This window comes from Bombina bombina, unplaced genomic scaffold, assembly GCF_027579735.1.
Source record: "Bombina bombina isolate aBomBom1 unplaced genomic scaffold, aBomBom1.pri scaffold_1502, whole genome shotgun sequence".
NCBI lineage: Eukaryota > Metazoa > Chordata > Amphibia > Anura > Bombinatoridae > Bombina > Bombina bombina.
In genome coordinates, this window is record NW_026512111.1 from 27,501 (window position 1) to 52,231 (window position 24,731).

A 24,731-nucleotide genomic window follows, 5' to 3' on the forward strand; every position below is an offset into this window, starting at 1 on the left:
GCACATTGTGCAAAGATGCCACAAATTCATTTCACACCTGACCCGAGAGAATAAACAGAAAGGAAGATTCATTTACAAAAATAAAATGAATCTTCAATATGAAATGACAAGTTATACGGTGAGAGAAAACGTATTAGCCTTGGGCATGTGATCAACACAACAGCTTTGCACTAATAATAACCCTTATTATAACTGTGAGGGTTTCACTCCTGGGTAGCCTCATAACATAACTTAATATGTTCTTATTGTTAGATGAGTTATAGGGATATTAAATTTAACTGGTAATTTCATGTAAAATATTTACTTATTAGTGTTAAAAAAAATTATAATCTAGTTTTAATGATTCAGATAGCACATAAACTTTTAAATAACTTTCTAATTTACTTCTATTATCAAATGTTCTTCATTTTCATGCTATCTTGTGTTGAAAAACAGGGATATAAACTCAGGAGTGTGTGGAACACTATTTGGCAGCAGTTTTGCAAGAATGTTATCAAATTGCAAGAGCAATCTATAGTTCTATAGGTTCTAGCAATCTGTAATTCATAGGTCCTAGCACACTGTATTTTCATAGGTCCTAACACACTGTATTTCATAGGTCCTAGCACACTGTATTTCTATAGGTCCTAGCACACTGTATTTCTATAGGTCCTAGCAATCTATAGTTCTATAGGTTCTAGCAATCTGTAATTCATAGGTCCTAGCACACTGTATTTCATAGGTCCTAGCACACTGTATTTCATAGGTCCTAACACACTGTATTTCATAGGTCCTAGCACACTGTATTGCATAGGTCCTAGCACACTGTATTTCATAGGTCCTAGCACACTGTATTTCATAGGTCCTAGCAATCTATAATTCTATAGGTTCTAGCATACTGTTATTCATAGGTCCTAGCAATCTATAATTCTATAGGTTCTAGCATACTGTAATTCATAGGTTCTAGCACACTGTATTTCAAAGACACACTGGAGCTTACCTCAACAACAAAAATCAGTTTTAAGAATAACTGAAGTCAGGGTTCCTGATGTCTACATTTTCTTATTGGCAGGAGATTTGTGTCCAAGTTTAGAACATGAAGGCCTCATCGCAGGTGATGGAAGCATTAACACCACAGGTACGTCTAAAGCAGAACAAAACCACTAAATATTATTGTGCCGCTGTATTTATATATTGGCAACTCATGCTTTGGCTTGTAGGACATTGTTATGTTTTTGCTGTAATTGTCTACCGATTTTCTGTCTCCTATTTTATTATAACACTGAATTATTTTCTTCTTTCTTATACCTAAACATTGTACTTCAGCTCCGTATTCCCTTCTGTGTTTCATTTTCTCATATCATTTTTTTTCCACATTCTCTATAAGAGGCAGAACAGCTTATTTTATAGGTGCCTGAAAAAGTGTCACATTGTGATCTATGCAACAATACAAGGGAGAGCGCTCTCTAGTAGACAACAATCTTATTATGCGCCTGCAGCTCACCGACAACAGTATGTTTTACTCCTGCTGTAGATCATTATCTGGGGAAGTTTATGCCACTTGGCACAGATTTTGATGCCAAGAAATAGGTAATAAGATGTCAGGGAACGGTAAGAAATCTGCTACATTTGTGTAAATATATCAGCTGCAATTTATATATTGTACAATAGCAGTTGTCAAGAGCTAGACAAAATATTGCACCATAATAGAGAGAATTCACACACAAATAAAATACAGAGAAATGCAGCTTCATGTCTAATGGCTTTAAATTCAATGGTACACAATAAGTTAAAAAGAAGGAATTACCAATAACCTTAAATAATAATAAGAAAATAACAGACAAAAAAATATGTAATCAAATAATAATGACCCAGCCATTCCCAACACTTGTCAGAAGGATGAGTTAAAGGTACATTAAACTGTTGGATATAACTTCAACAGGATGGTTACTGTTCACCAAGCTATTGTTTTTCCTCCTGTTCGTGCAGCTGTTTTCAGAGTAATTCTCTTATTTAACCCTTTTTAAGATTGCCACCTTTAGTTCAGGCCAAACATAAACACTCTTGTGCCTTGTCACATAGATATTTGCACTCACACCCTCTCTATCTGACACCCACTCTCACACCCACTCACGCTCACAAACACACACATACTCTTACACACACAGACACTCACTCTTTCATACACCGACTCACACACACACAAAGACACTGACAAACACACAGACACACACACACTCTCATGCCACAGCTAAGCATCCTGTAGGAGCCATCACTCTGTAACAAGAACATAATTAGTATAGTACTGCTAGGCAGCGTTTATTTGCACCATATTTACCACCAAAGTCAGACATTTGCATGTCCGGGTGTGACTAAGCTTTAAACCCAGATTCCACTTGAAGCTTACTTATTTTTGCTCCTGGCTTTTCACAGCTGTATTGTTTTTTTTGGGTAGCACACATATAACAGACAGAAGGAAAAACAACAGTATGGTGAGTAGTGAACAGTGTTCCCTCTAAGGCCAGCTTTGTGAGCAACCCAGCAGTGAAACAGTTAATTAGAGCAATTAACAAACACTACACAATGCAGACTGCAAGCTGTGGTTCCCTTATTAACTGTTTGACTGCTGGGCTGCTTACAAAACTAGCCTTAGAGGAAACATTGGTAGTGACCAATGCAGCAGCAGTTTAATGTCCCCATAAAAGCTACTCAACAAACCTTCTGACAAGAGAATGTCCATATCCTGCTTTGTAAAGTAAAAAAAGCTTTAAAATGTAGCAGACATAACAAATTGCATGTGGTGGCTATTCTGGAAAAGATAAAAGAAAACAAGCTTGCTGATTTACTTTCTGTTTAGCTAAACCATGCTTAATTGAAAATGTAGAAATGGAAAGAATCCACTGAATAGGTCCTTATAAGGAACACAACAGGAAAGACTGAGATAAGTAATTCTGTGTATTGTTACTGATAACAAGCTTCATCTCTAGGAAGCTGATCCCAAACAGTGGAACATCGTTACTTGGGGGCATAAACTGTTGCATATTTGAAGTAGAAAAAAACATTTACTTAAATGAGGCTTCTAAGTACATTCAATGAGATTAAAATAATGGTAAAGTTTCAAATTCGTATAATCAGATGCAGAATGGGAACAATATTTTACTTGGACTTTAATTCATCCAATCGTTCTCCAAACTGTTCTTAAATCAGGTCACACCAAAAATTGTGCCGTATGGCTAGCGCGCCGATAGTTGAACAGTTCAAAGTTAGCTCATAAAAATAAAATACTTTTGAAGTGGGTGGCCAGAGTGTGGGGTTATTAGAATCTCATCGCTATATTTAAATTTTAGTTATAGCGTATCTTTCATTAGAATGGATGAAATAAAGTCCACCTAAAATATCCTTTCCATTCCGGATCTGATTATACGAATTGGAAACTTTACCATCACTTTAATAATTAATTAGATTTGAAGGCTTGGTACATGTAGCCAATCAATTGTTAAACTTTAGGTGTTACAGTTTCTGTAACAGAATTTACTTCCTTGGTGCCTCACAGCCTCTCTAAAACACCTGCGCTCCATCTCTTTTTCCTTTTTTCTGATTAATCCCATGTCTATCACATATAAAGTGGATGTAAATACTTTTGCTGTAGGTCCAGTATAAATATTAAAGGTACAGTTAGTCTCTGATTAGAAATAGGGGGTAGTGTGTGTGGTTTATTGAATTATATTGGCTGCCGGGCTACACCTGTGTTTTTCTCTAGTTCATCATTAATACTGTGGGGCATATTTATGACTGTGCGAGTGGACATGATACAATATAGCGGATCATGTCCGCTGCACATCGATAAATGCCGACAGCATACGCTCTCTGCATTTATCATTGCATCAGCAGTTCTTGTGAACTGCTTGTGCAATGCCGACCCCTGCAGATTCGCAGCCAATCGGCCGCTAGCAGGGGGTGTCTGGCAATTTCTGTCCGCGGCCTCAGAGCAGGCATACAGGTTATGGAGCAGCGGTCTTTAGACCGCTGCTTCATAACTTCTGTTTCTGGCGAGCCTCCAGGAGCTTGATAAATATGTCCCTTTATGTTATATGCTGATCTGTAAATTCAGCTAACATTTTCACTTTCTTAGGACCTGACACTGTAAAATGTTAACATCATATAGTGCAGTGTGAAAACTAAAGATTCTGGGCTAGATTTCAAGTAGAGCGCAATTTTAAACTGTGCCCGTTAACGGGCAAATTTGCCCCTTTATGGGCGCACGCTAAATAACCAGCTATTACAAGTGGCTGGTTAATGCTGTCGCAAGTTCGCGGTAGCACTTTGTCACCCAATTTCCACCCAAATAAAGTGTACAGTTAATTTCTAAAAAAAAGGGTGCAGTAATGTTGCACTTTACTTTTAATACCAGTGCACATTTGCTGAGTGTATTACTAAGTGGAGCACAAATATCGCGCATACGATATCGTGCAACTTTGCGCTTTACTCGTAATCTAGCCCTCTATCTTATTTTGCACACCACAATTAGCATTCTTAATGAGATACACTCAAAGGAAATAAAATTGACCCACATGTACTCTCACTAAAAATCCCAAATGCACTACTCCCAGAATAACCAAGCATTCATTTGGGGGGGATGGCATTATGACCCTCTGTCTCCCCCCTTAGCTAGAACTATACTACTAAAACATGGTAGTATTAGAATTGCTCATTACCTAGTAAACTCATTTGCAAATTTATTTTAAATAATATACAAGGGCTATATATCTTTGGAAATACAATCATTATTGGTTTTATGAACACTAAACACTTTGAGATTGTAATATAAAATTTATAATTCAAATTATGCTATCAAAATGACCTTGGCAAGCCTTGCCTGCTCTAGTAACAAGTTTGGATTGGCTCCTCCAAATCAGGCAAGTGGTGTTGGGTAACGTTTGGGAACTAAAAAACAATTTCATTGTACAAAGTGTCAATACATTCAGATAGTTTCTACAGACATTTTGCATGTTAATTCTTGAAATAATAAAGAAAATACTTGTAAGTACAGGGTGTTTTATCTTTATTTAAGATCTATAGCTATAAAAATCATTGTGGTTCAAGAGAATGTATCTGTAATGCTGGTATTTAAAATTGATAAAGGAATGAAAGAAGGGCCACCATTAGCATTCATGTGGCCCTGGGCAAGACACATATGTGGCGCTCCTCAGCTCCTCTATCCCCCTTTCCATGTATACCCCACCCCTGTTCCAACATTCACTGTGTCCTATATAAAGATTAAACACTATATACTATATACTATACCCCAATACCATAAACACTTTTTTTATAAACTACTCCTTCTCATACCCTCAATATTATTTGGGTCCCCCTTGCCAAAACTATAGAGGAGGCCTCTGCACATGCATGCAGCTCTGGAACTTATTCACTACATTTGTGACTTCTTTTTACACTCCAGGATTCAATCTCATCCGGCGGTTCTCCCTTCAGAAGACGAGTTTAGTAAAGAAAATTCGGAACCCTAAAGGCCCTATGATTATGAGGCTTGGAGGAGCCAGGCTGGTACAACCAACAGCGTGAGTACTGAAATATGGAAGGAATTATGCAGTGAGCAATTAATGCATTGAACATTAGACAGGATTTGCAAAAATGCATTGACATAGGACTTAACGACTGAAGCAGATTTTGACCCAATATATAATTTTTTTTTGTCTTCATTTTTTGAAATCTTATTCCACTCATGCCATTCATGGGTGATATGCTACCTTTTGTAATTTATATTCTCAAGGAGTACACCCTGAGGGATGCTATTTGAGAGTCTTGTAAAAATTATTCCTAATCTTGGAAAGTGAGCCTCAGGCACAGTATCAACCCAGGCAACCAGCCAACTCATTACGCAATAGAGAGCTGCAAGCTTATATTTTTTTTTATTCCTGGCACTACTCCCAGACTGCTCTGGGTTGGATGGATGTGTAGGCCTGCTTTATGAAATCACTGCCTGTTTTTCAACCGAGCATAGTCATTAACAGGACATCCCTTACAAATGTGTTGATATTGTACATACTAAGCAACAAGTATTACCAGAATAAATCTACACATTTCTGTTATTTAGAACTTTTATAGCATAAATACTATAAATGATCTATCTTCTCCTGTAGTTGCAAATATAATTAACTTTGCCTTAATGTAGACTTGCATTAAAGGGACACTCAGGTCAAATTAAATTTTCATGATTCAGATACAGCATGTCATTTTAAACAACTTTCCAATTAACTTCCATTAAAAAAAATGTGCACAGACTTTTCATATTTACACTTTTTGAGTCACCAGCTCCTACTGAGCATGTGCAAGAATACACAGACTATACGTATATGCATTTGTGATTGGCTGATGGCTGTCACATGGTACAGGGGGAGTGGAAATATACATAACTTTGAAATTTGTTAGAAAAAAATCTAATACTCATTTGAAATTCAGAGTAAATGCTATTGTATTGTCTTGTTATCTTGCATTTGTTGATTATGCAAATATACTGTGTTTACTGGTTCTTTAATTACTAACATATGCTACTCATATTCTTTTAAAAATTACATCATCTTCTTTCCTTTGCTCATTCCATTTTAGCCAGATTAAAGGACCAGTAAATACAGTAGATTTGCATAATCAACAAATGGGTCATAACAAGACAATACAATAGCATTTAGTTTGAACTTCAAATGAGTAGTAGATTTGTCTATTAGTAGTTATGTCTATTTCCACTCCCACTGTACCATGTGACAGCCATCAGCCAATCACAAATGCATATACATATATTCTGTGATTCTTGAACATGCTCAGTAGGAGCTGGTGACTCAAAAAGTAAAACTTTAAAAAACATTTCACATTTTGTTAATGCTCTATAACTTGTCTGCTCTGAGGCCACGGACAGAAATGAACCTGGTTGAATATGATCGGGTTGATTGACACCCCCTGCTAGCGTCTGATTGGCCGTGAATATGCAGGGGGCGGCATTGCACCAGCAATTCACAAGAACTGCTGGTGCAATGATAAATGCCGACAGCGTATAATGTCAGCATTTATCGATGTGCGGCTGAGATGATACGCTACATTGTATCATGTCCACTGGCACATTAATAAATATACCCCTTTCTGTTTATGTCCAACATCTCAGTCTTTATTCAGTACCTTAATTACCAACAATGGGCCAGATTACAAGTGGCGTGCTAATGATAGCACAGGACGATAACATTGCATGTGATTTGATATTACGAGTCCATGGTGAAGCTTGTTAACCAGAGAAGGGTTAGCATGCCCGATTTCACTCAAGGGCAACCTATACATTCAATGAATATTGTGAACGCGCTAACTATCTATCTATCTATCTCTGGGGTCAATTTATTATTGGCCGAATTGGGCCAATTCACCCTGTTTCCGTGCGAGCCTTTAGGCTCGCCGGAAACAGGAGTTAAAAAGCAGCGGTCTATAGACCGCCGCTCTTTAACTCATTTGTCACCTCTGAGGCTGCGTACAGCAATTCGCACCGATCCTATACGATTGGGCTGATTGACACCCCCTAGAACTGCTTCTGCAATGCTGAATACGGACAGCGTATGCTGTCTGCATTCAGCGATGTCTGGCAGACATGATACGCTACAGTGTATCATGCCCGCCAGACTTTAATAAATGGATCCCTATATATCTATCATCTATCTATATGACTAAATATGTGTATACATGTGTATTTATGTGTTTATATGTGTAAAAATATATGTGCACATATACATACATATATATGCACACATAAACATATAAATACACATGTAAACACATATATAGACATATATATATATATATATATATACACACTTTTGAGCCCTTCCCAGTCCAATAATTTTTAATGTATTTTAATGTGTTTTTTAATGGAAAAACTTGAAATTCCTATGTTCTTTAGCCTAAGAATGTCACTATTTAACAGATCCATCATTACGGTGGACATATGCAAAATTATATACAAACCCAGTTATACATAGTGCATGTGACCAGTTTATAACTTTTGACAACCGTTTTTCTAAAATACTAACCAAAGACCAATTTTGACTTTTGCTTCAGGCATCACTAATATTGTGGGCAGACAACTGAATGCATTTTCCACAATTATATTAAAAATATTTGCTTAATGTAAGGTATTTGCATGCATTTAACAATAATATTGACATCTTTATCACTGCACTAGGAACATCATGGCTTCTTTCACTTATTCTCGCCTAGATCACGAGTCTTGCGTTAGCCTTAAAAAGCAGCGTTGAGAGGTCCCAACGCTGCTTTTTAATGCCCTCTGGTATTACGAGTCTGACAGGTACAGGTGTACCGCTCACTTTTATTCCGCGACTCGAGGCTACCGCAAATCCCCTTACGTCAATTGTGTATCCTATCTTTTTAATGGGATTTGCCTAACGCTGGTATTACGAGTCTTGGAAGAAGTGAGCGGTAGACCCTCTCCTGTCCAGACTCCTACCTTAAAAGTCAGTAGTTAAAGGGACATTATACACTCATTTTTTCTTTGCATAAATGTTTTGTAGATGATCTATTTATATAGCCCATAAAGTTTTTTTTTTTAAATAAATGTATAGTTTTGCTTATTTTTAAATAACATTGCTCTGATTTTCAGACTCCTAACCAAGCCCCAAAGTTTTATGTGAATACTGTCAGCTACCTTATCCAGCTTGCTCCTGTTTGTGTAAAGGGTCTTTTCATATGCAAAAGAAGGGGGAGGGGGGAGTGTCTTCTTTGCCACTTGCAGTGGGCTTTCCAGCTGCCTTTTCAACAGAGCCAAACTGACAGCTTCTAAGTAAGTTTTTAAACAGTTTTATACTGGATTTGTATATCAGTATCTGTGCATCTTATTCTTTATAGTAGTGTCTATTACATGCAGTTATATGAAAATTAGTGTATACTGTCCCTTTAAGAGTTTTATGGGCTAACGCCGGAACATAAAACTCTTAACTAAAGTGCTAAAAAGTACACTAACACCCATAAACTACCTATTAACCCCTAAACCGAGGCCCCCCCCCACATCGCAAACACTATAATACATTTTTTTAACCCCTAATCTGCCGACCGGACTTCGCTGCCACCTACATTATACCTGTGAAACCCTAATCTGCTGCCCCTAACATCGCTGACATCTACATTATATTTATTAACCCCTAATCTGCCGTCCCCAACGTCGCCGCCACCCACCTACAATTATTAACCCCTAATATGCCGACCGTACATTGCCGCCACTTTAATAAATGTATTAACCCCTAAACCGCGGCACTCCCGCCTCGCAAACACTAGTTACATTTTATTAACCCCTAATCTGCCCCCCCAATGTCACAGACACCTACCTACAATTATTAACCCCTAATCTTCCGACCCCAACGTCGCCGCTACTATAATAAATTTATTAACTCCTAAAACTAAGTCTAACCCTAAGATCAGCCATTGAGCCAATCGGAATTCGAGGGACGTCATCTTGGATGACGTCATTTAAAGGAACCGTCATTCGTCGTTAGTTCGTCGTGCTGGAAGGATGCTCCGCGCCGGATGTCTTCAAGATGGAGTCGCTGCTCGTCGGATGGAAGAAGATAGAAGATGCCGCTTGGATGAAGACTTCTGCCGGTCTGGATGTCCTCTTCTGCCCCATCGGATGAAGACTTCTGCCCGGATCGGATGACCACTTGTGCCCGGCTGGGTGAAGACGGCTCAAGGTAGGGTGATCTTCAAGGGGGTAGTGTTAGGTTTTATTAAGGGGGGATTGGGTGGGTTTTAGAGTAGGGGTGTGTGGGTGGTAGGTTGTAATGTTGGGGGGTTGTATTTCTTTTTTTACAGGTAAAAGAGCTGATTATTTTGGGGCAATGCCCCGCAAAAGGCCCTTTTAAGGGCTATTTGTAATTTAGTATAGGGTAAGGCATTTTATTATTTTGTGGGGCTTTTTTATTTTATTAGGGGGCTTAGATTAGGTTAAACTTCTTGTAAAAAAAAAATCTGTAATTTAGTGGGGGGTTTTGTACTTTAGTTTATTTTAGTTAATTGTATTTAATTTTAGCTAATTGTAGTTAATTAATTTAATTTATTTAATAATAGTGTAGTGTTAGGTGTAATTGTAACTTAGGTTAGGTTTTATTTTACAGGTAAATTTGTACTTATTTTAACTAGGTAGCTATTAAATAGTTAATAACTATTTAATAACTATTCTACCTAGTTAAAATAAATACAAAGTTGCCTGTAAAATAAAAATAAACCCTAAGCTAGATACAATGTAACTATTAGTTATATTGTAGCTATCTTAGGGTTTATTTTATAGGTAAGTATTTCGTTTTAAATAGGAATACTTTAGTTAATAATAGTAATATTATTTAGATTTATTTAAATAATAATTGTTAGGGGGGTAAGGGTTAGACTTAGGTTTAGGGGTTAATAACTTTATTATAGTGGCAGCAACGTTGGAGGCGGCAGATTAGGGGTTAATAAATTTAATATAGTTGCGGCGACATTGGGGGGGCAGGTTAGGGGTTAATAACTATAATGTAGGTGTCAGCGATATTGGGGGGCAGCAGATTAGGGGTTTATAAGTATAATGTAGGTGGCGGCAGGGTCCGGAGCGGCAGATTAGGGGTTGATAATATAATGCAGGGGTCGGCGATGTCGGGGGGCAGCAGATTAATCTTACACTTAATAAGTGTAAGATTAGGGGTGTTTAGACTCGGGGTTCATGTTAGGGTGTTAGGTGCAGACATAAAAAGCATTTTCCCATAGGAAACAATGGGGCTGCGTTAGGAGCTGAACGCTGCTTTTTTGCAGGTGTTAGTTTTTTTTTTAGCCAGCTCAGCACCATTGATTCCTATGGGGAAATCGTGCACAAGCACATTTTGCCAGCTTACCGCTACCGTAAGCAACGCTGGTATCGAGGTGAGATGTGGAGCTAAATTTTGCTCAACGCTCACTTTTCTGAGGCTAACGCCGGCTTGCAGAAAACTCATAATACCAGTGTTGTCTTAAGTGAGCGGTAAGGAAAAAAGACTTGTTAGCATCGCACAGCCTTACCGACAAAACTCGTGATCTAGCCATCTGTTTCTTAGGGTTAATTCAGGATGCATTGGTGAGCTTTATTTTTTTTTCTTTATTTCTTGCTTTTTTATACTGAGCATCTATTGTGGCCTGGGGTTTTGTTCACAGAGACTTTGTTATAAATTTAATCACAAGTTAGTCATACACTATCAACCCCTTCACTGCCAGGAGAGTCGAATTATCCGCAGGCAAGAGAAGCTATAGCTAGTGCCAGACCTTCTTTTGGCATCAATACAGATTCCAAGTGTAATTAGTAACTCACTGTGCAGTAATTAAAGTACCAGTCATCCCTACCCATTCCAAAAAAAATACAATTTTGAACAAACTGAGACCTAGATTTGGAGTTTGGCGGTAGCTGTGAAAACCAGCGTTAGAGGCTCCTAACGCTGGTTTTAGGCTACCGCCGGTATTTAGAGTCACTCAAAATAGGGTCTAACGCTCACTTTTCAGCCGCGACTTTTCCATACCGCAGATCCCCTTACGTCAATTGCGTATCCTATCTTTTCAATGGGATCTTCCTAACTCCGGTATTTAGAGTTGTTTCTGAAGTGAGCGTTAGACATTTAACGACAAAACTCCAGCCGCAGGAAAAAAGTCAGTAGTTAAAGGGACATTATACACTCATTTTTTCTTTGCATAAATGTTTTGTAGATAATCTATTTATATAGCCCATAAAGTTTTTTTTTTTAATTAATGTATAGTTTTGCTTATTTTTAAATAACATTGCTCTGATTTTCAGACTCCTAACAAAGCCCCAAAGTTTTATGTGAATACGCTCGACTACCTACTCCAGCTTGCTCCTGTGTGTGTAAAGGGTCTTTTCATATGCAAAAGAAGGGGGAGGGGGGGAGTGTCTTATTTACCACTTGCTGTGGGCTTTCCAGCTACCTTTTCAACTGAGCCAAATTGACAGCTTCTAAGTAAGTTTTTAAACAGTTTTATACTGGATTTTTATATCAGTATCTGTGCATCTTATTCTTTATAGTAGTGTCTATTACATGCAGTTATATGAAAATGAGTGTATACTGTCCCTTTAAGAGCTTTCTGGGCTAACGCCGGTTCATAAAGCTCTTAACTACTGTGCTCTAAAGTACACTAACACCCATAAACTACCTATGTACCCCTAAACCGAGGTCCCCCCACATCGCCGCCACTCAATTACATTTTTTTAACCCCTAATCTGCCGACCGCCACCTACGTTATCCTTATGTACCCCTAATCTGCTGCCCCTAACACCGCCGACCCCTGTATTATATTTATTAACCCCTAATCTGCCCCCCACAACGTCGCCGCCAGCTACCTACACTTATTAACCCCTAATCTGCCGTCCGCACGCCGCCGCCAGCTACATTATCCCTATGTACCCCTAATCTGCTGCCCCTAACACCGCCGACCCCTATATTATATTTATTAACCCCTAATCTGCCCCCCACAACGTCGCCTCCACCTGCCTACACTTATTAACCCCTAATCTGCCGAGCGGACCTGAGCGCTACTATAATAAAGTTATTAACCCCTAATCCGCCTCACTAACCCTATAATAAATAGTATTAACCCCTAATCTGCCCTCCCTAACATCGCCGACACCTAACTTCAATTATTAACCCCTAATCCGCATCACTAACCCTATAATAAATAGTATTAACCCCTAATCTGCCCTCCCTAACATCGCCGACACCTAACTTCAATTATTAACCCCTAATCTGCCGACCGGAGCTCACCGCTATTCTAATAAATGTATTAACCCCTAAAGCTAAGTCTAACCCTAACACTAACACCCCCCTAAGTTAAATATAATTTAAATCTAACGAAATTAATTAACTCTTATTAAATAAATTATTCCTATTTAAAGCTAAATACTTACCTGTAAAATAAATCCTAATATAGCTACAATATAAGTTATATTTATATTATAGCTATTTTAGGATTTATATTTATTTTACAGGTAACTTTGTATTTATTTTAACCAGGTACAATAGCTATTAAATAGTTAAGAACTATTTAAACTAACTATTTAAAAAACTAGTTAAAATAATTACAAATTTACCTGTAAAAGAAATCCTAACCTAAGTTACAAATAAACCTAACGCTATACTATCAATAAATTAATTAAATAAACTACCTACAATTACCTACAATTAACCTAACACTACACTATCAATAAATTAATTAAATACAATTGCTACAAATAAATACAATTAAATAAACTAGCTAAAGTACAAAAAATAAAAAAGAACTAAGTTACAAAAAATAAAAAAATATTTACAAACATAAGAAAAATATTACAACAATTTTAAACTAATTACACCTACTCTAAGCCCCCTAATAAAATAACAAAGACCCCCAAAATAAAAAAATGCCCTACCCTATTCTAAATTACTACAGTTCAAAGCTCTTTTACCTTACCAGCCCTGAACAGGGCCCTTTGCGGGGCATGCCCCAAGAAATACAGCTCTTTTGCCTGTAAAAAAAAGCATACAATACCCAAGCCCCCCAACATTACAACCCACCACCCACATACCCCTAATCTAACCCAAACCCCCCTTAAATAAACCTAACACTAAGCCCCTGAAGATCATCCTACCTTGTCTTCACCATACCAGGTTCACCGATCAGTCCAGAAGAGCTCCTCCGATGTCCTGATCCAAGCCCAAGCGGGGGGCTGAAGAGGTCCATGATCCGGCTGAAGTCTTCATCCAAGCGGGGCAGAAGAGTTCTTCCATCCGATTGAAGTCTTCATCCAAGCGGCATCCATCCGGAGCGAAGCGGCAGCATCCTGAAGACCTCCACCGCGGAACATCCATCCTGGCCGACGACTGAACGACAAATGACGGTTCCTTTAAATGACGTCATCCAAGATGGCGTCCCTCGAATTCCGATTGGCTGATAGGATTCTATCAGCCAATCGGAATTAAGGTAGGAATATTCTGATTGGCTGATGGAATCAGCCAATCAGAATCAAGTTCAATCCGATTGGCTGATCCAATCAGCCAATCAGATTGAGCTCGCATTCTATTGGCTGATCGGAACAGCCAATAGAATGCAAGCTCAATCTGATTGGCTGATTGGATCAGCCAATCGGATTGAACTTGATTCTGATTGGCTGATTCCATCAGCCAATCAGAATATTCCTACCTTAATTCCGATTGGCTGATAGAATCCTATCAGCCAATCGGAATTCGAGGGACGCCATCTTGGATGACGTCATTTAAAGGAACCGTCATTCGTCGTTCAGTCGTCGGCCAGGATGGATGTTCCGCGGTGGAGGTCTTCAGGATGCTGCCGCTTCGCTCCGGATGGATGCCGCTTGGATGAAGACTTCAATCGGATGGAAGAACTCTTCTGCCCCGCTTGGATGAAGACTTCAGCCGGATCATGGACCTCTTCAGCCCCCCGCTTGGGCTTGGATCAGGACATCGGAGGAGCTCTTCTGGACCGATCGGTGAACCTGGTATGGTGAAGACAAGGTAGGATGATCTTCAGGGGCTTAGTGTTAGGTTTATTTAAGGGGGGTTTGGGTTAGATTAGGGGTATGTGGGTGGTGGGTTGTAATGTTGGGGGGCTTGGGTATTGTATGTTTTTTTTACAGGCAAAAGAGCTGTATTTCTTGGGGCATGCCCCGCAAAGGGCCCTGTTCAGGGCTGGTAAGGTACAAGAGCTTTGAACTGTAGTAATTTAGAATAGGGTAGGGCATTTTTTTATTTTGGGGGGCTTTGTAATTTTATTAGGGGGCTTAGAGTAGGTGTAATTAGTTTAAAATTGTTGTAATATTTTTATTATGTTTGTAAATATTTTTTTATTTTTTGTAACTTAGTTCTTTTTTATTTTTTGTACTTTAGCTAGTTTATTTAATTGTATTTATTTGTAGCAATTGTATTTAATTAATTTATTGATAGTGTAGTGTTAGGTTAATTGTAGGTAATTGTAGGTAGTTTATTTAATTAATTTATTGATAGTGTAGTGTTAGGTTTATTTGTAACTTAGGTTAGGATTTCTTTTACAGGTAAATTTGTAATTATTTTAACTATTTTAGCTATTAAATAGTTCTTAACTATTTAATAGCTATTGTACCTGGTTAAAATAAATACAAAGTTACCTGTAAAATAAATATAAATCCTAAAATAGCTATAATATAATTATAATTTATATTGTAGCTATATTAGGATTTATTTTACAGGTAAGTATTTATCTTTAAATAGGAATAATTTATTTAATAAGAGTTAATTAATTTCGTTATTTAAATTATATTTAACTTAGGGGGGTGTTAGTATTAGGGTTAGACTTAGCTTTAGGGGTTAATACACTTATTAGAATAGTGGCGAGATTCGGTCGGCAGATTAGGGGTTAATAATTGAAGTTAGGTGTCGGCGATGTTAGGGAGGGCAGATTAGGGGTTAATACTATTTATTATAGGGTTAGTGAGGCAGATTAGGGGTTAATAACTTTATTATAGTAGCGCTCAGGTCCGCTCGGCAGATTAGGGGTTAATAAGTGTAGGCAGGTGGAGGCGACGTTGAGGGGGGCAGATTAGGGGTTAATAAATATAATATAGGGGTCGGCGATGTTAGGGCAGCAGATTAGGGGTACATAGGGATAATGTAAGTAGCGGCGGTTTACGGAGCGGCAGATTAGGGGTTAATAATAATATGCAGGGGTCAGCGATAGCGGGGGGCGGCAGAATAGGGGTTAATAAGTGTAAGGTTAGGGGTGTTTAGACTCGGGGTACATGTTAGAGTGTTAAGTGCAGACGTCGGAAGGGTTACCGCATAGCAAACAATGGGGCTGCGTTAGGAGCTGAACGCGGCTTTTTTGCAGGTGTTTGTTTTTTTTTTCAGCTCAAACAGCCCCATTGTTTCCTATGGGAGAATCGTGCACGAGCACGTTTTTGAGGCTGGCCGCGTCCGTAAGCAACTCTGGTATCGAGAGTTGAAGCTGCGTTAAAAATGCTCTACGCTCCTTTTTTGGAGCCTAACGCAGCCTTTATGTGGACTCTCGATACCAGAGTTATTTTTATGGTGCAGCCAGTAAAACGCGGGCGTTAGTTTTTCGGGTCGTTACCGACAAAACTCCAAATCTAGCCGTGAGTGAACTTTCGTTTGTTTATACCTCTGATGTTTTGATCTCAGAATTGATCTTCATCAGTCTGTGACATAGAGCCATAAATCTTTATAAAAGAAAAAAGTTTTCTCTTTGTGTATGTGTGTGCTTATGGGCATTTAGTTGTGCTTTAATAGGAAAAAAGCTAAAATATCTGGTACAATTTATATACATAGTTAAAACTTTTATTAAATATGAATATTGTATAATATGATTTTACATGTTTTCAGCTACTTTACTTCAAAGGGCTCCATTGCACTTCTATATATGTCTATATATGTGTACATATGTATTTATGTGTTTATATGTGTATATTTGTCTGTAAATCCATTTATAAACATAAATACACACACACACACATATATATATATATATATATATATATATATATATATATATATATATATATATATATACAGTATACACACATATACATATTTAGATATATCTTTGAACCCTTTATAACTGTTTTATGCAATTATTTTTATATAATAATCTTTATAAGATAGTGTTATTATGAGTGTAACTGTACTATTAAATACATTTTCTATGTGTTTTGTGTAACTTTTTTGTCAAGCATAACAGTTAAACTGAGCTCTGAAGTCATAATATCCTGACACATGTTAAATTCAATTGCGCTCAAGTGAACACATTTACTTTAAATTTGTAATACGTGTGCTACATACGTTGCGTATAAAGAGACACAATACACCCATTTTCGCTTGCACGCAACAATTAGTGCATCAATTGTAATCTGTCTCTTAATGAATACTGCTATCCTATTCTGCATTCACCTTACAAATTCATAATACACAAGCACATTAATATCAACAATAAACATAGCTGCTCTCAATACTGTGATTCCTGCCCTATTCTTTCAGCAACATCCATATCACCCTGCAAAAAATGATCTGGCACTGCAGAGCATCTGGAGCAAATTACACACTCAAGCAGACTTCATACTTTAATTGTAGACCATAGCCTATAAATACTTCTAACACTTAAAACAATACCCACCCTTGACCTACTGCATCTTCATCAGACAATAACATTAAAGTTTAGGATACATTTCCCATATCATGCACAGAAGCTCCTCCTCCCCCGCTACCAGCATTAAAATGATGGTAAACTTTCCACTTTTTATAATCAGATTATGAATGTTAGTGATATTTTAGAATGAAGATTCGCTTTAACTTACTTTTTAATCTAGCCGTGCCATTCTAATACTCTACGCTCCCGCCACACACTTCAAAAGTAATATTTTTTGTAATCTAACAGTTTGAACTGTTTTTCAATCAGCGCTCTATCTACAATAAAAATGCCATTAGGATAGAGAGCTGATTGCAGAACAGTTCAAATCATTATCCATTATATATAAGTATAGAGATCCAGACTATATCCCAGAGCTGGCTGGAATCCCCAGAATATACAGCAGGCCTACACAGGTAAGTGAAATGAGAGTTCTGGAGACAGAGTCAGAGCAACATATAAACCTACATATTGTGTACTTATATACAAACAAGCTGCATTAGGGTTATAGCATTCAAGCGTTCTAGCTAGATAGTTATGCAAAGCATAAGCACATATAACAGACGCTCTTGATATTACACTAAATAAATATTTTGCAATATACATATAATTCTAGCATCATAATAAAACACTTAAGGAGATTTACGCATTGCTGTGTCAAGACCTGATGGAGCCATAACCATCTGTATTTGCAGCATATCACATGATTTCATGTCCCAAGAAATAGGTAGAAACATATGCCCATATCAGCAAGAGTACTGAGGACTTAGATATCCATAAGAGTCCATAATAATAAGCAAAGCAAATCTTGATTGTAGTCTTCATCCCCATCAGTCTGTTATTGTCTGGCACTAGATTAACAATAGCAGCACACATAAACAGCACTACTATTATGTCACCTTGGGGACATAGTGTCCAGACATGTAGTCTTGATTGTAGTATCCATCCTCATAGTGAAGTTGTAAGAAAACACTCAACTATCGATAGCAGCGAGCATAATCAACACTGCTATTCAATCCCCTTGGGGACACAGTGTCCAAAGCAAAAATCCAGCATGCTTCCAATTTAAGAAGCTCTTTTCCTCTATTTCCCCCTCTATTCAGGGGTGGGAGATGATCAATTAGCATAGTTCTCAGTGAGGAGATAGAGTGTCCAGCCTGCACAAAGTGCCTTGCTACAGGTTGGTCCGAATGTCCTTTGTCAATAGCCAGGCGGATAGCCGACTTATGGTTTGCAAGTCTTTCTCTGAATGAAGTTGTTGTTTTACCGATATAGCAAAGGAAACATGGACAGATCAACATATATATAACGTGTTCCGATGTGCACATTAATCTGTGTTGAATGTTGAACACCTTATTAGTATGGAATTTGTTCCCTGTACCCATACTAGTACACGTTACACAATTGCCACATCGGAAACATCATAGTTTATCCTTAGGTAACCATGTCCCTTTTTGGTAACAGTGCATAGGATCCGTAAGGACCAGTAAGTCTCTCAAATTTTTGGATCTTCAAGAACTCTCATTTCTTTATTAATACTGTTTGCCTACGTAAAGCCGGCGGGCGTGTCCTCATGACGATTGGGTATGGATCATTGGAGCCCAGTTGTGTTTATAGGTTGCCTTGGTAACTATGTCTGATACTGATGATGTCAATAATAGGCGCAGCTAATGATGGGTGTGGCCTATAGACACAGTGCAAATGATGTGTTTGCTCTGGAGATTGATTAACACAGGTGGGTTTAATTTGTGTTTTATAAGGGTATATAAGGATGTTTTATTGCTATGTACTTTATGTCTACTTGGGCCTCCACTGAGGAAAGCTCCTGTGTGAGCTGAAACATTTGGCAACAGGCCAATTCGTATTTTTGTCTAATAAAAGGCTGATTTTTTGCCACTTACCTGTGTAGGCCTACTATATATTCTGGGGATTCCAGCCAGCTCTGGGATATAGTCTGGATCTCTGTATCAGTGTTTAGCAGTGCTCCAGGGAGTTGTATATGTTGGAGTGTGCCATTTATATTGGACTTGTTTATATAAGTATAGATATATATTGTACCAAAATACCATCAGATACTGGTGTAAGATACCATTGCTACAAAAATGTCATGTTCATTTCCATAACCAAAATTGAGGAGGTAGATTTACTCATCTGCTTAAAACTCTGTAACCACTACTCTTTTTTTGCTATAGGTTGTTGATATTCCTCCCCCCCATCATGCAGTATAAGATGGTAATATGTCCAAGTGGTGTCTAAAAAGCAGTTTGTAAGCAAGGGATAGTGTGTCTTTGCAGGGGGTGGGATTATACCAAAACCTTTTAAATGTTGTGGGTGCACGGCGTATATTCACTCTTTGAGGGTGACTGGTGAAAAAGTGGGATAATTAAAGTTATTTATATCAATGATCAAATTTAGGGCCTATGGAGTCTAGGCGATCAACATGATGTTTCAGTGCCATCTTGGAGGACGGAGTTACAAGGGATTAAGCAACGGCTATAATTTAGTCTAGTTAGACTAGCTGAAGGTAGTTTTAGAGGGAAGGTTGGATTATCAAGTAAAGGAGTTCAGGGTAAAGGTATAGAAGAGAGTCGACCGACTAACATTTTTTTTTATACATTTATCTCATACCAGTAGGATTTCTCCAAAATTATAAGTAGGTGTTTTAGCAACCAGCAAAGCCCCCCCCCCCAACTGTTTACACCTTTCTAACTAATGTTTCATTGAACCCATTCTTTATTATGGGCATTGTTGCACCAATCTTTCTATTCTAAAGATGTGCGCAAAAAGCTAAACTTAAAATATCGCAAACACGTTAAAGTATTCCCCCATAGCCCAAAAGGTTGCGCAAACCGTTTGCATTTTCTCAAGTGTGCCAAATATTAATATCTCACATTTTAATGTTCTTCATATAGCAGAATACGTTCTATTTATTCTTAAATATATATATATATATATATATATATATATATATATATATAGCTTACATACTAAAAGGCACTCTCCGTTTTTTAGGAAAAACACAGAGTGCCTTTTAGTATTTAAGTAGTATATGGTATTATTGGAGTGTACCCCAGCAGTTGCTTTATGAAATGTATGTGCTGGATCTCACAGGAATATATATATAATATATATATATATATATATATATATATATATATATATATATATATATATGTAATTTTTCTTTGCAACAATATATATCTATATCTGTTTATCTTTATGATTATATATAGGTATAGATATATGCAGATATATATAGGAATATCTATTTAAAATACTTAGAACATATACCCCTATGTGAAGAACATTGGAATGTGAAATATTTACATTAAATACATAGATAAACACTTTATTAAATACACTTATAAATACATATGTACACACATATAAACACACACACATATATATATATATATATATATATATATATATATATATACTGTATATATGTACAGGTATATGCACATACAGAACATACACATATTTAGACATGTATCTCTATGTTAAAGCCCTTTACAATCCTTTTTTTCTAAAACCTGAGACCTCATATCTTAGAGACCTTATAACTTTCTTATGCAATATTTTTTTCAATATTTTTTATTAGATAGTGTTATTATGAGTGTAACTCTACTTTTAAATATAATTTTGATGTATTTTGTGCAACTTTTTTGTCTTGTGTAACAGCCAGAGCTCTGAAGTCATGCTTTCCTGACTTGTAAATTAAATTGCGCTCAAGCAAAGTTTTTACTTTCAACCTGTAATACGCGCACTACTTCCGATGTGCGCAAAGAACCACAATGAACCCTTATTGCTTGTGCACAACAGTTAGTGCGCCACTCGTAATCCCCATCAGTCCTTAGGTCTGCAACTGGATACTCACTGTTCTTTTGTTAACTATGGGCCGGATTACAAGTGGAGCAGTATTTAACGCTCCTGCTTGAGCTCTTACTCCGCTAGAAGCAAGCTTTTTGGGCACGTCGGGTAGCGCTCGTATTACAACTTGAAAGTGAAAAGTTTTTGCTTGCTCGCTAAACCGATGTACACAAAATGGAGCAAAAAAGAGGCGGCCTTCAAGGTCTTAGAAATAGCATATGAGCCTATCTAGGTTCAGCTTTCAACAAAGAATACCAAGAGAACAAAGTAAATTTGATGATAAAAGTAAATTGGAAAGTTGTTTAAAATTGCATGCCCTATCTGAATCATGAAAGTTTAATTTTGACTAGACTGTTCCTTTTAAAGGGATTGTACACTGTAAAATAGTTTTCATTAACCCCTTAATGCCCACAACACTTTTCCATTTTCTGTCCGTTTGGGATGAAGGCTATTTTTACATTTTTGCTGTGTTTGCGTTAAGCTGTAATTTTCCTCTTACTCATTTACTGTACCCACACATATTATATACCGTTTTTCTCACCATTAAATGTACTTTCTAAAGATACCATTATTTTCATCATATATTATAATTTACTATAAAAAAAATGATAAAATATGAGGAAAAAATGGAAAAAAAACACTTTTTCTAACTTTGACCCCCAAAATCTGTTACACATCTACAACCACCAAAAACACCCATGCTAAATAGTTTCTAAATTTTTTCCTGAGTTTAGAAATACCCAATGTTTACATGTTCTTTGCTTTTTTTGCAAGTTATAGGGCAATAAATACAAGTAGCACTTTGCTATTTCCAAACCACTTTTTTTCAAAATTAGCTCTACTTACATTGGAACACTGATATCTTTCAGGAATCCCTGAATATCCCTTGACATGTATATATATATTTTTTTTAGAAGACATCCCAAAGTATTGATCTAGGCCCATTTTGGTATATTTCATGCCACCATTTCACCGCCAAATGCGATGAAGTAAAAAAAATCGTTCACTTTTTCACAATTTATTTCACAAACTTTAGGTTTCTCACCGAAATTATTTACAAACAACTTGTCCAATTATGGCATAAATGGTTGTAAATGCTTCTCTGGGATCCTCTTTGTTCAGAAATAGCAGACATAGCAGACATATATATTTTAGCTTTAGTGTAGTGTAGTAGACAACCCCAAGTATTGATCTAGGCCCATCTTGGTATATTTCATGCCACCATTTCACTGCCAAATGTGACCAAATTAAAAAAGTAAAATTTTTCACAATTTTAGGTTTCTCACTGAAATTATTTACAAACAGCTTGTGCAATTATGGCACAAATGTTTGTAAACGCTTCTCTGGGATCCCCTTTCTTCAGAAATAGCAGACATATATGACTTTGGCGTTGTTTTTTGGTAATTAGAAGGCCGCTAAATGCCGCTGCGCACCACACGTGTATTATGCCCAGCAGTGAAGGGGTTAATTAGGGAGCTTGTAGGGAGCTTGTAGGGTTAATTTTAGCTTTAGTGTAGTGTAGTAGACAACCCAAAGTATTGATCTAGGCCAATTTTGGTATATTTCATGCCACCATTTCACCGCCAAATGCGATCAAATAAACAAATGTTTTTCCTTTTTTCACAAACTTTAGGTTTCGCACTGATTATTTACAAACAGCTTGCGCAATTATGGCACAAATGGTTGTAAATGCTTCTCTGGGATCCCCTTTCTTCAGAAATAGCAGACATATATGACTTTGGTGTTGTTTTTTGGTAATTAGAAGGCCGCTAAATGCCGCTGTGCATCAAACCTGTATTATGGCTAGCAGTGAAGGGGTTAATTAGGTAGCTTGTAGGGAGCTTGCAGGGTTAGTTTTAGCTTTAGTGTAGAGATCAGCCTCCAACCTGACACATCAGACCCCCTGATCCCTCCCAAACAGCTCTCTTCCCTCCCCCATCCCACAATTGATTGCCTCTCCCCTTTCTCCCATTTTTACATTTCGACTTTTGCCATATTGTAGCGGTTCCCACCTGCTCCCTCCCCGTGCACGCGCCTGCCCCCGTGCACGCGCGCATGTCAGTGCGCGCCTCTGTCGATCCCGCACCCCTCCACATCACACGGCCCATCGATGGCCAAACTTCGGCTCCCACCCACCAACGATACTGGCCATCGATGTCCAGTGCAGAGAGGGCCACAGATCGCTTCCACCGTTTTCCCAGACCGACGACGTACAGGGTACGTCCCGGTTGTTTACTGTATTTTTTTAGAGGACGTACGCTGTACTTCGTCGGTCGTTAAGGGGTTACTGTATTTTCAATGGCTTGTTATACCAGCTTCAGAGTATAAAGTATTTAAGAAACTGTATTTTTAGGTTTATTTGTGTATATGAAGTAGCTGGGTCCGTGCTTTTTAAACCACAGCCTATAACAATGGGTTAAATATCAGATCTCATTATGTTATCACTCTGTGTACACATTCAAGTTTCCTTATCTTAAATTTGTCTGGAAAACCAAAGCTCAATACTTAGAGAGAACAATGGAAAATTATAATTTTATTATTTAACTATCCTGCACTGCACCCCACTGAGAGTGTAACTTCTTCTGCTGGCTGTGTTTACATGGGCTTATCAATAGCGTATACTCCAGTATAGAAACTTTCAGTACAGGTGGCTATACCACAGGCTAAAGAAGCTATTTCAAAAGCTGAAATAGGAGTAAAGGAGCTACTTGTAAACAATTTAATACACTTCAGCAGGTAAAATGGATCATTGGGAATAATTTAAAGGGGAAAAAAATTTGGGCTAACTGTCACTTTAAGTATTGTTCCTTATAAAATGGGCTTATTCAAATTTTAACATCATTCTTCCTGCTCACCACAAATTGACTTGCACTGCAAAATTCTATTGCTGCCACAACTCAAGTAATTGGATATAGGATGTCTGTATTTGTATATTTAAAGGGACAGTCTAGTCAAAATGAAACTTCTATAATTCAGATATGGCATGCAATTTAAAACAACTTACTTTTATCATCAAATTTGCTTTGTTCTCTTGGTATTCTTTGATGAAAGCTAAACATAGGTAGGCTCATATGCTAATTACTAAGCCCTTGAAGGGCGCCTCTAATCTCAGTGCATTTTGACATCTTTTCACAGCTAGAGAGTGTTAGTTCATGTGTGCTATATAGATAACATTGTGCTTACTCCCGTTAAAGAATAACAGCAGCAGTATTAACACACTGCTACAATATCTAGTAAACAAAATAACTCCGTATCTATCAAATTTGGCAATTGCAATACATTCCTAAACTAGGTATCCTCTTAGCCTACACAATCCGACCAACCATCTTAAGTCCTGAAAACACACAAATGTATAATAACCTATACATGCCTCATCTCTTTTGTACAATACACCACTGGTTTCTCCTTATCCCCCTTCCAAAGTAAACACTCCACTGTAAGGATCCACAACTAATCAGGGGCGCGATCCGATATAGATCGCAGTTTGCGGCGCAAGCGAGGGAACCGGCGTTGCCCGCAGTTTCAGCTCGCAACTCGAGCTATCCCATATAAGTCGCCGTCAGATGCTAACGTGCCGTAAGTCTGACAAACCAGCGATGTCCAGAAATCTGCGCAAGTACAAATTTCTGGCGTCGCCAGTG

The 24,731-nt window shown here is 37.7% G+C and overlaps 1 protein-coding gene across 1 annotated transcript in view; it reads left to right on the forward strand.

The window, feature by feature from the left end:
- Positions 1-24,731, forward strand: part of LOC128644132 (collagen alpha-1(XVI) chain) — a gene marked incomplete at its 3' end in the record, with an annotated part of 36,215 nt that overhangs the window by 5,734 nt on the left and 5,750 nt on the right. The window contains exons 3-4 of the mRNA XM_053696845.1: positions 1,052-1,117; positions 5,438-5,555. Coding sequence (XP_053552820.1) covers positions 1,052-1,117; positions 5,438-5,555 — 184 coding nt within the window. The remainder of the gene's footprint in view (positions 1-1,051; positions 1,118-5,437; positions 5,556-24,731) is intronic.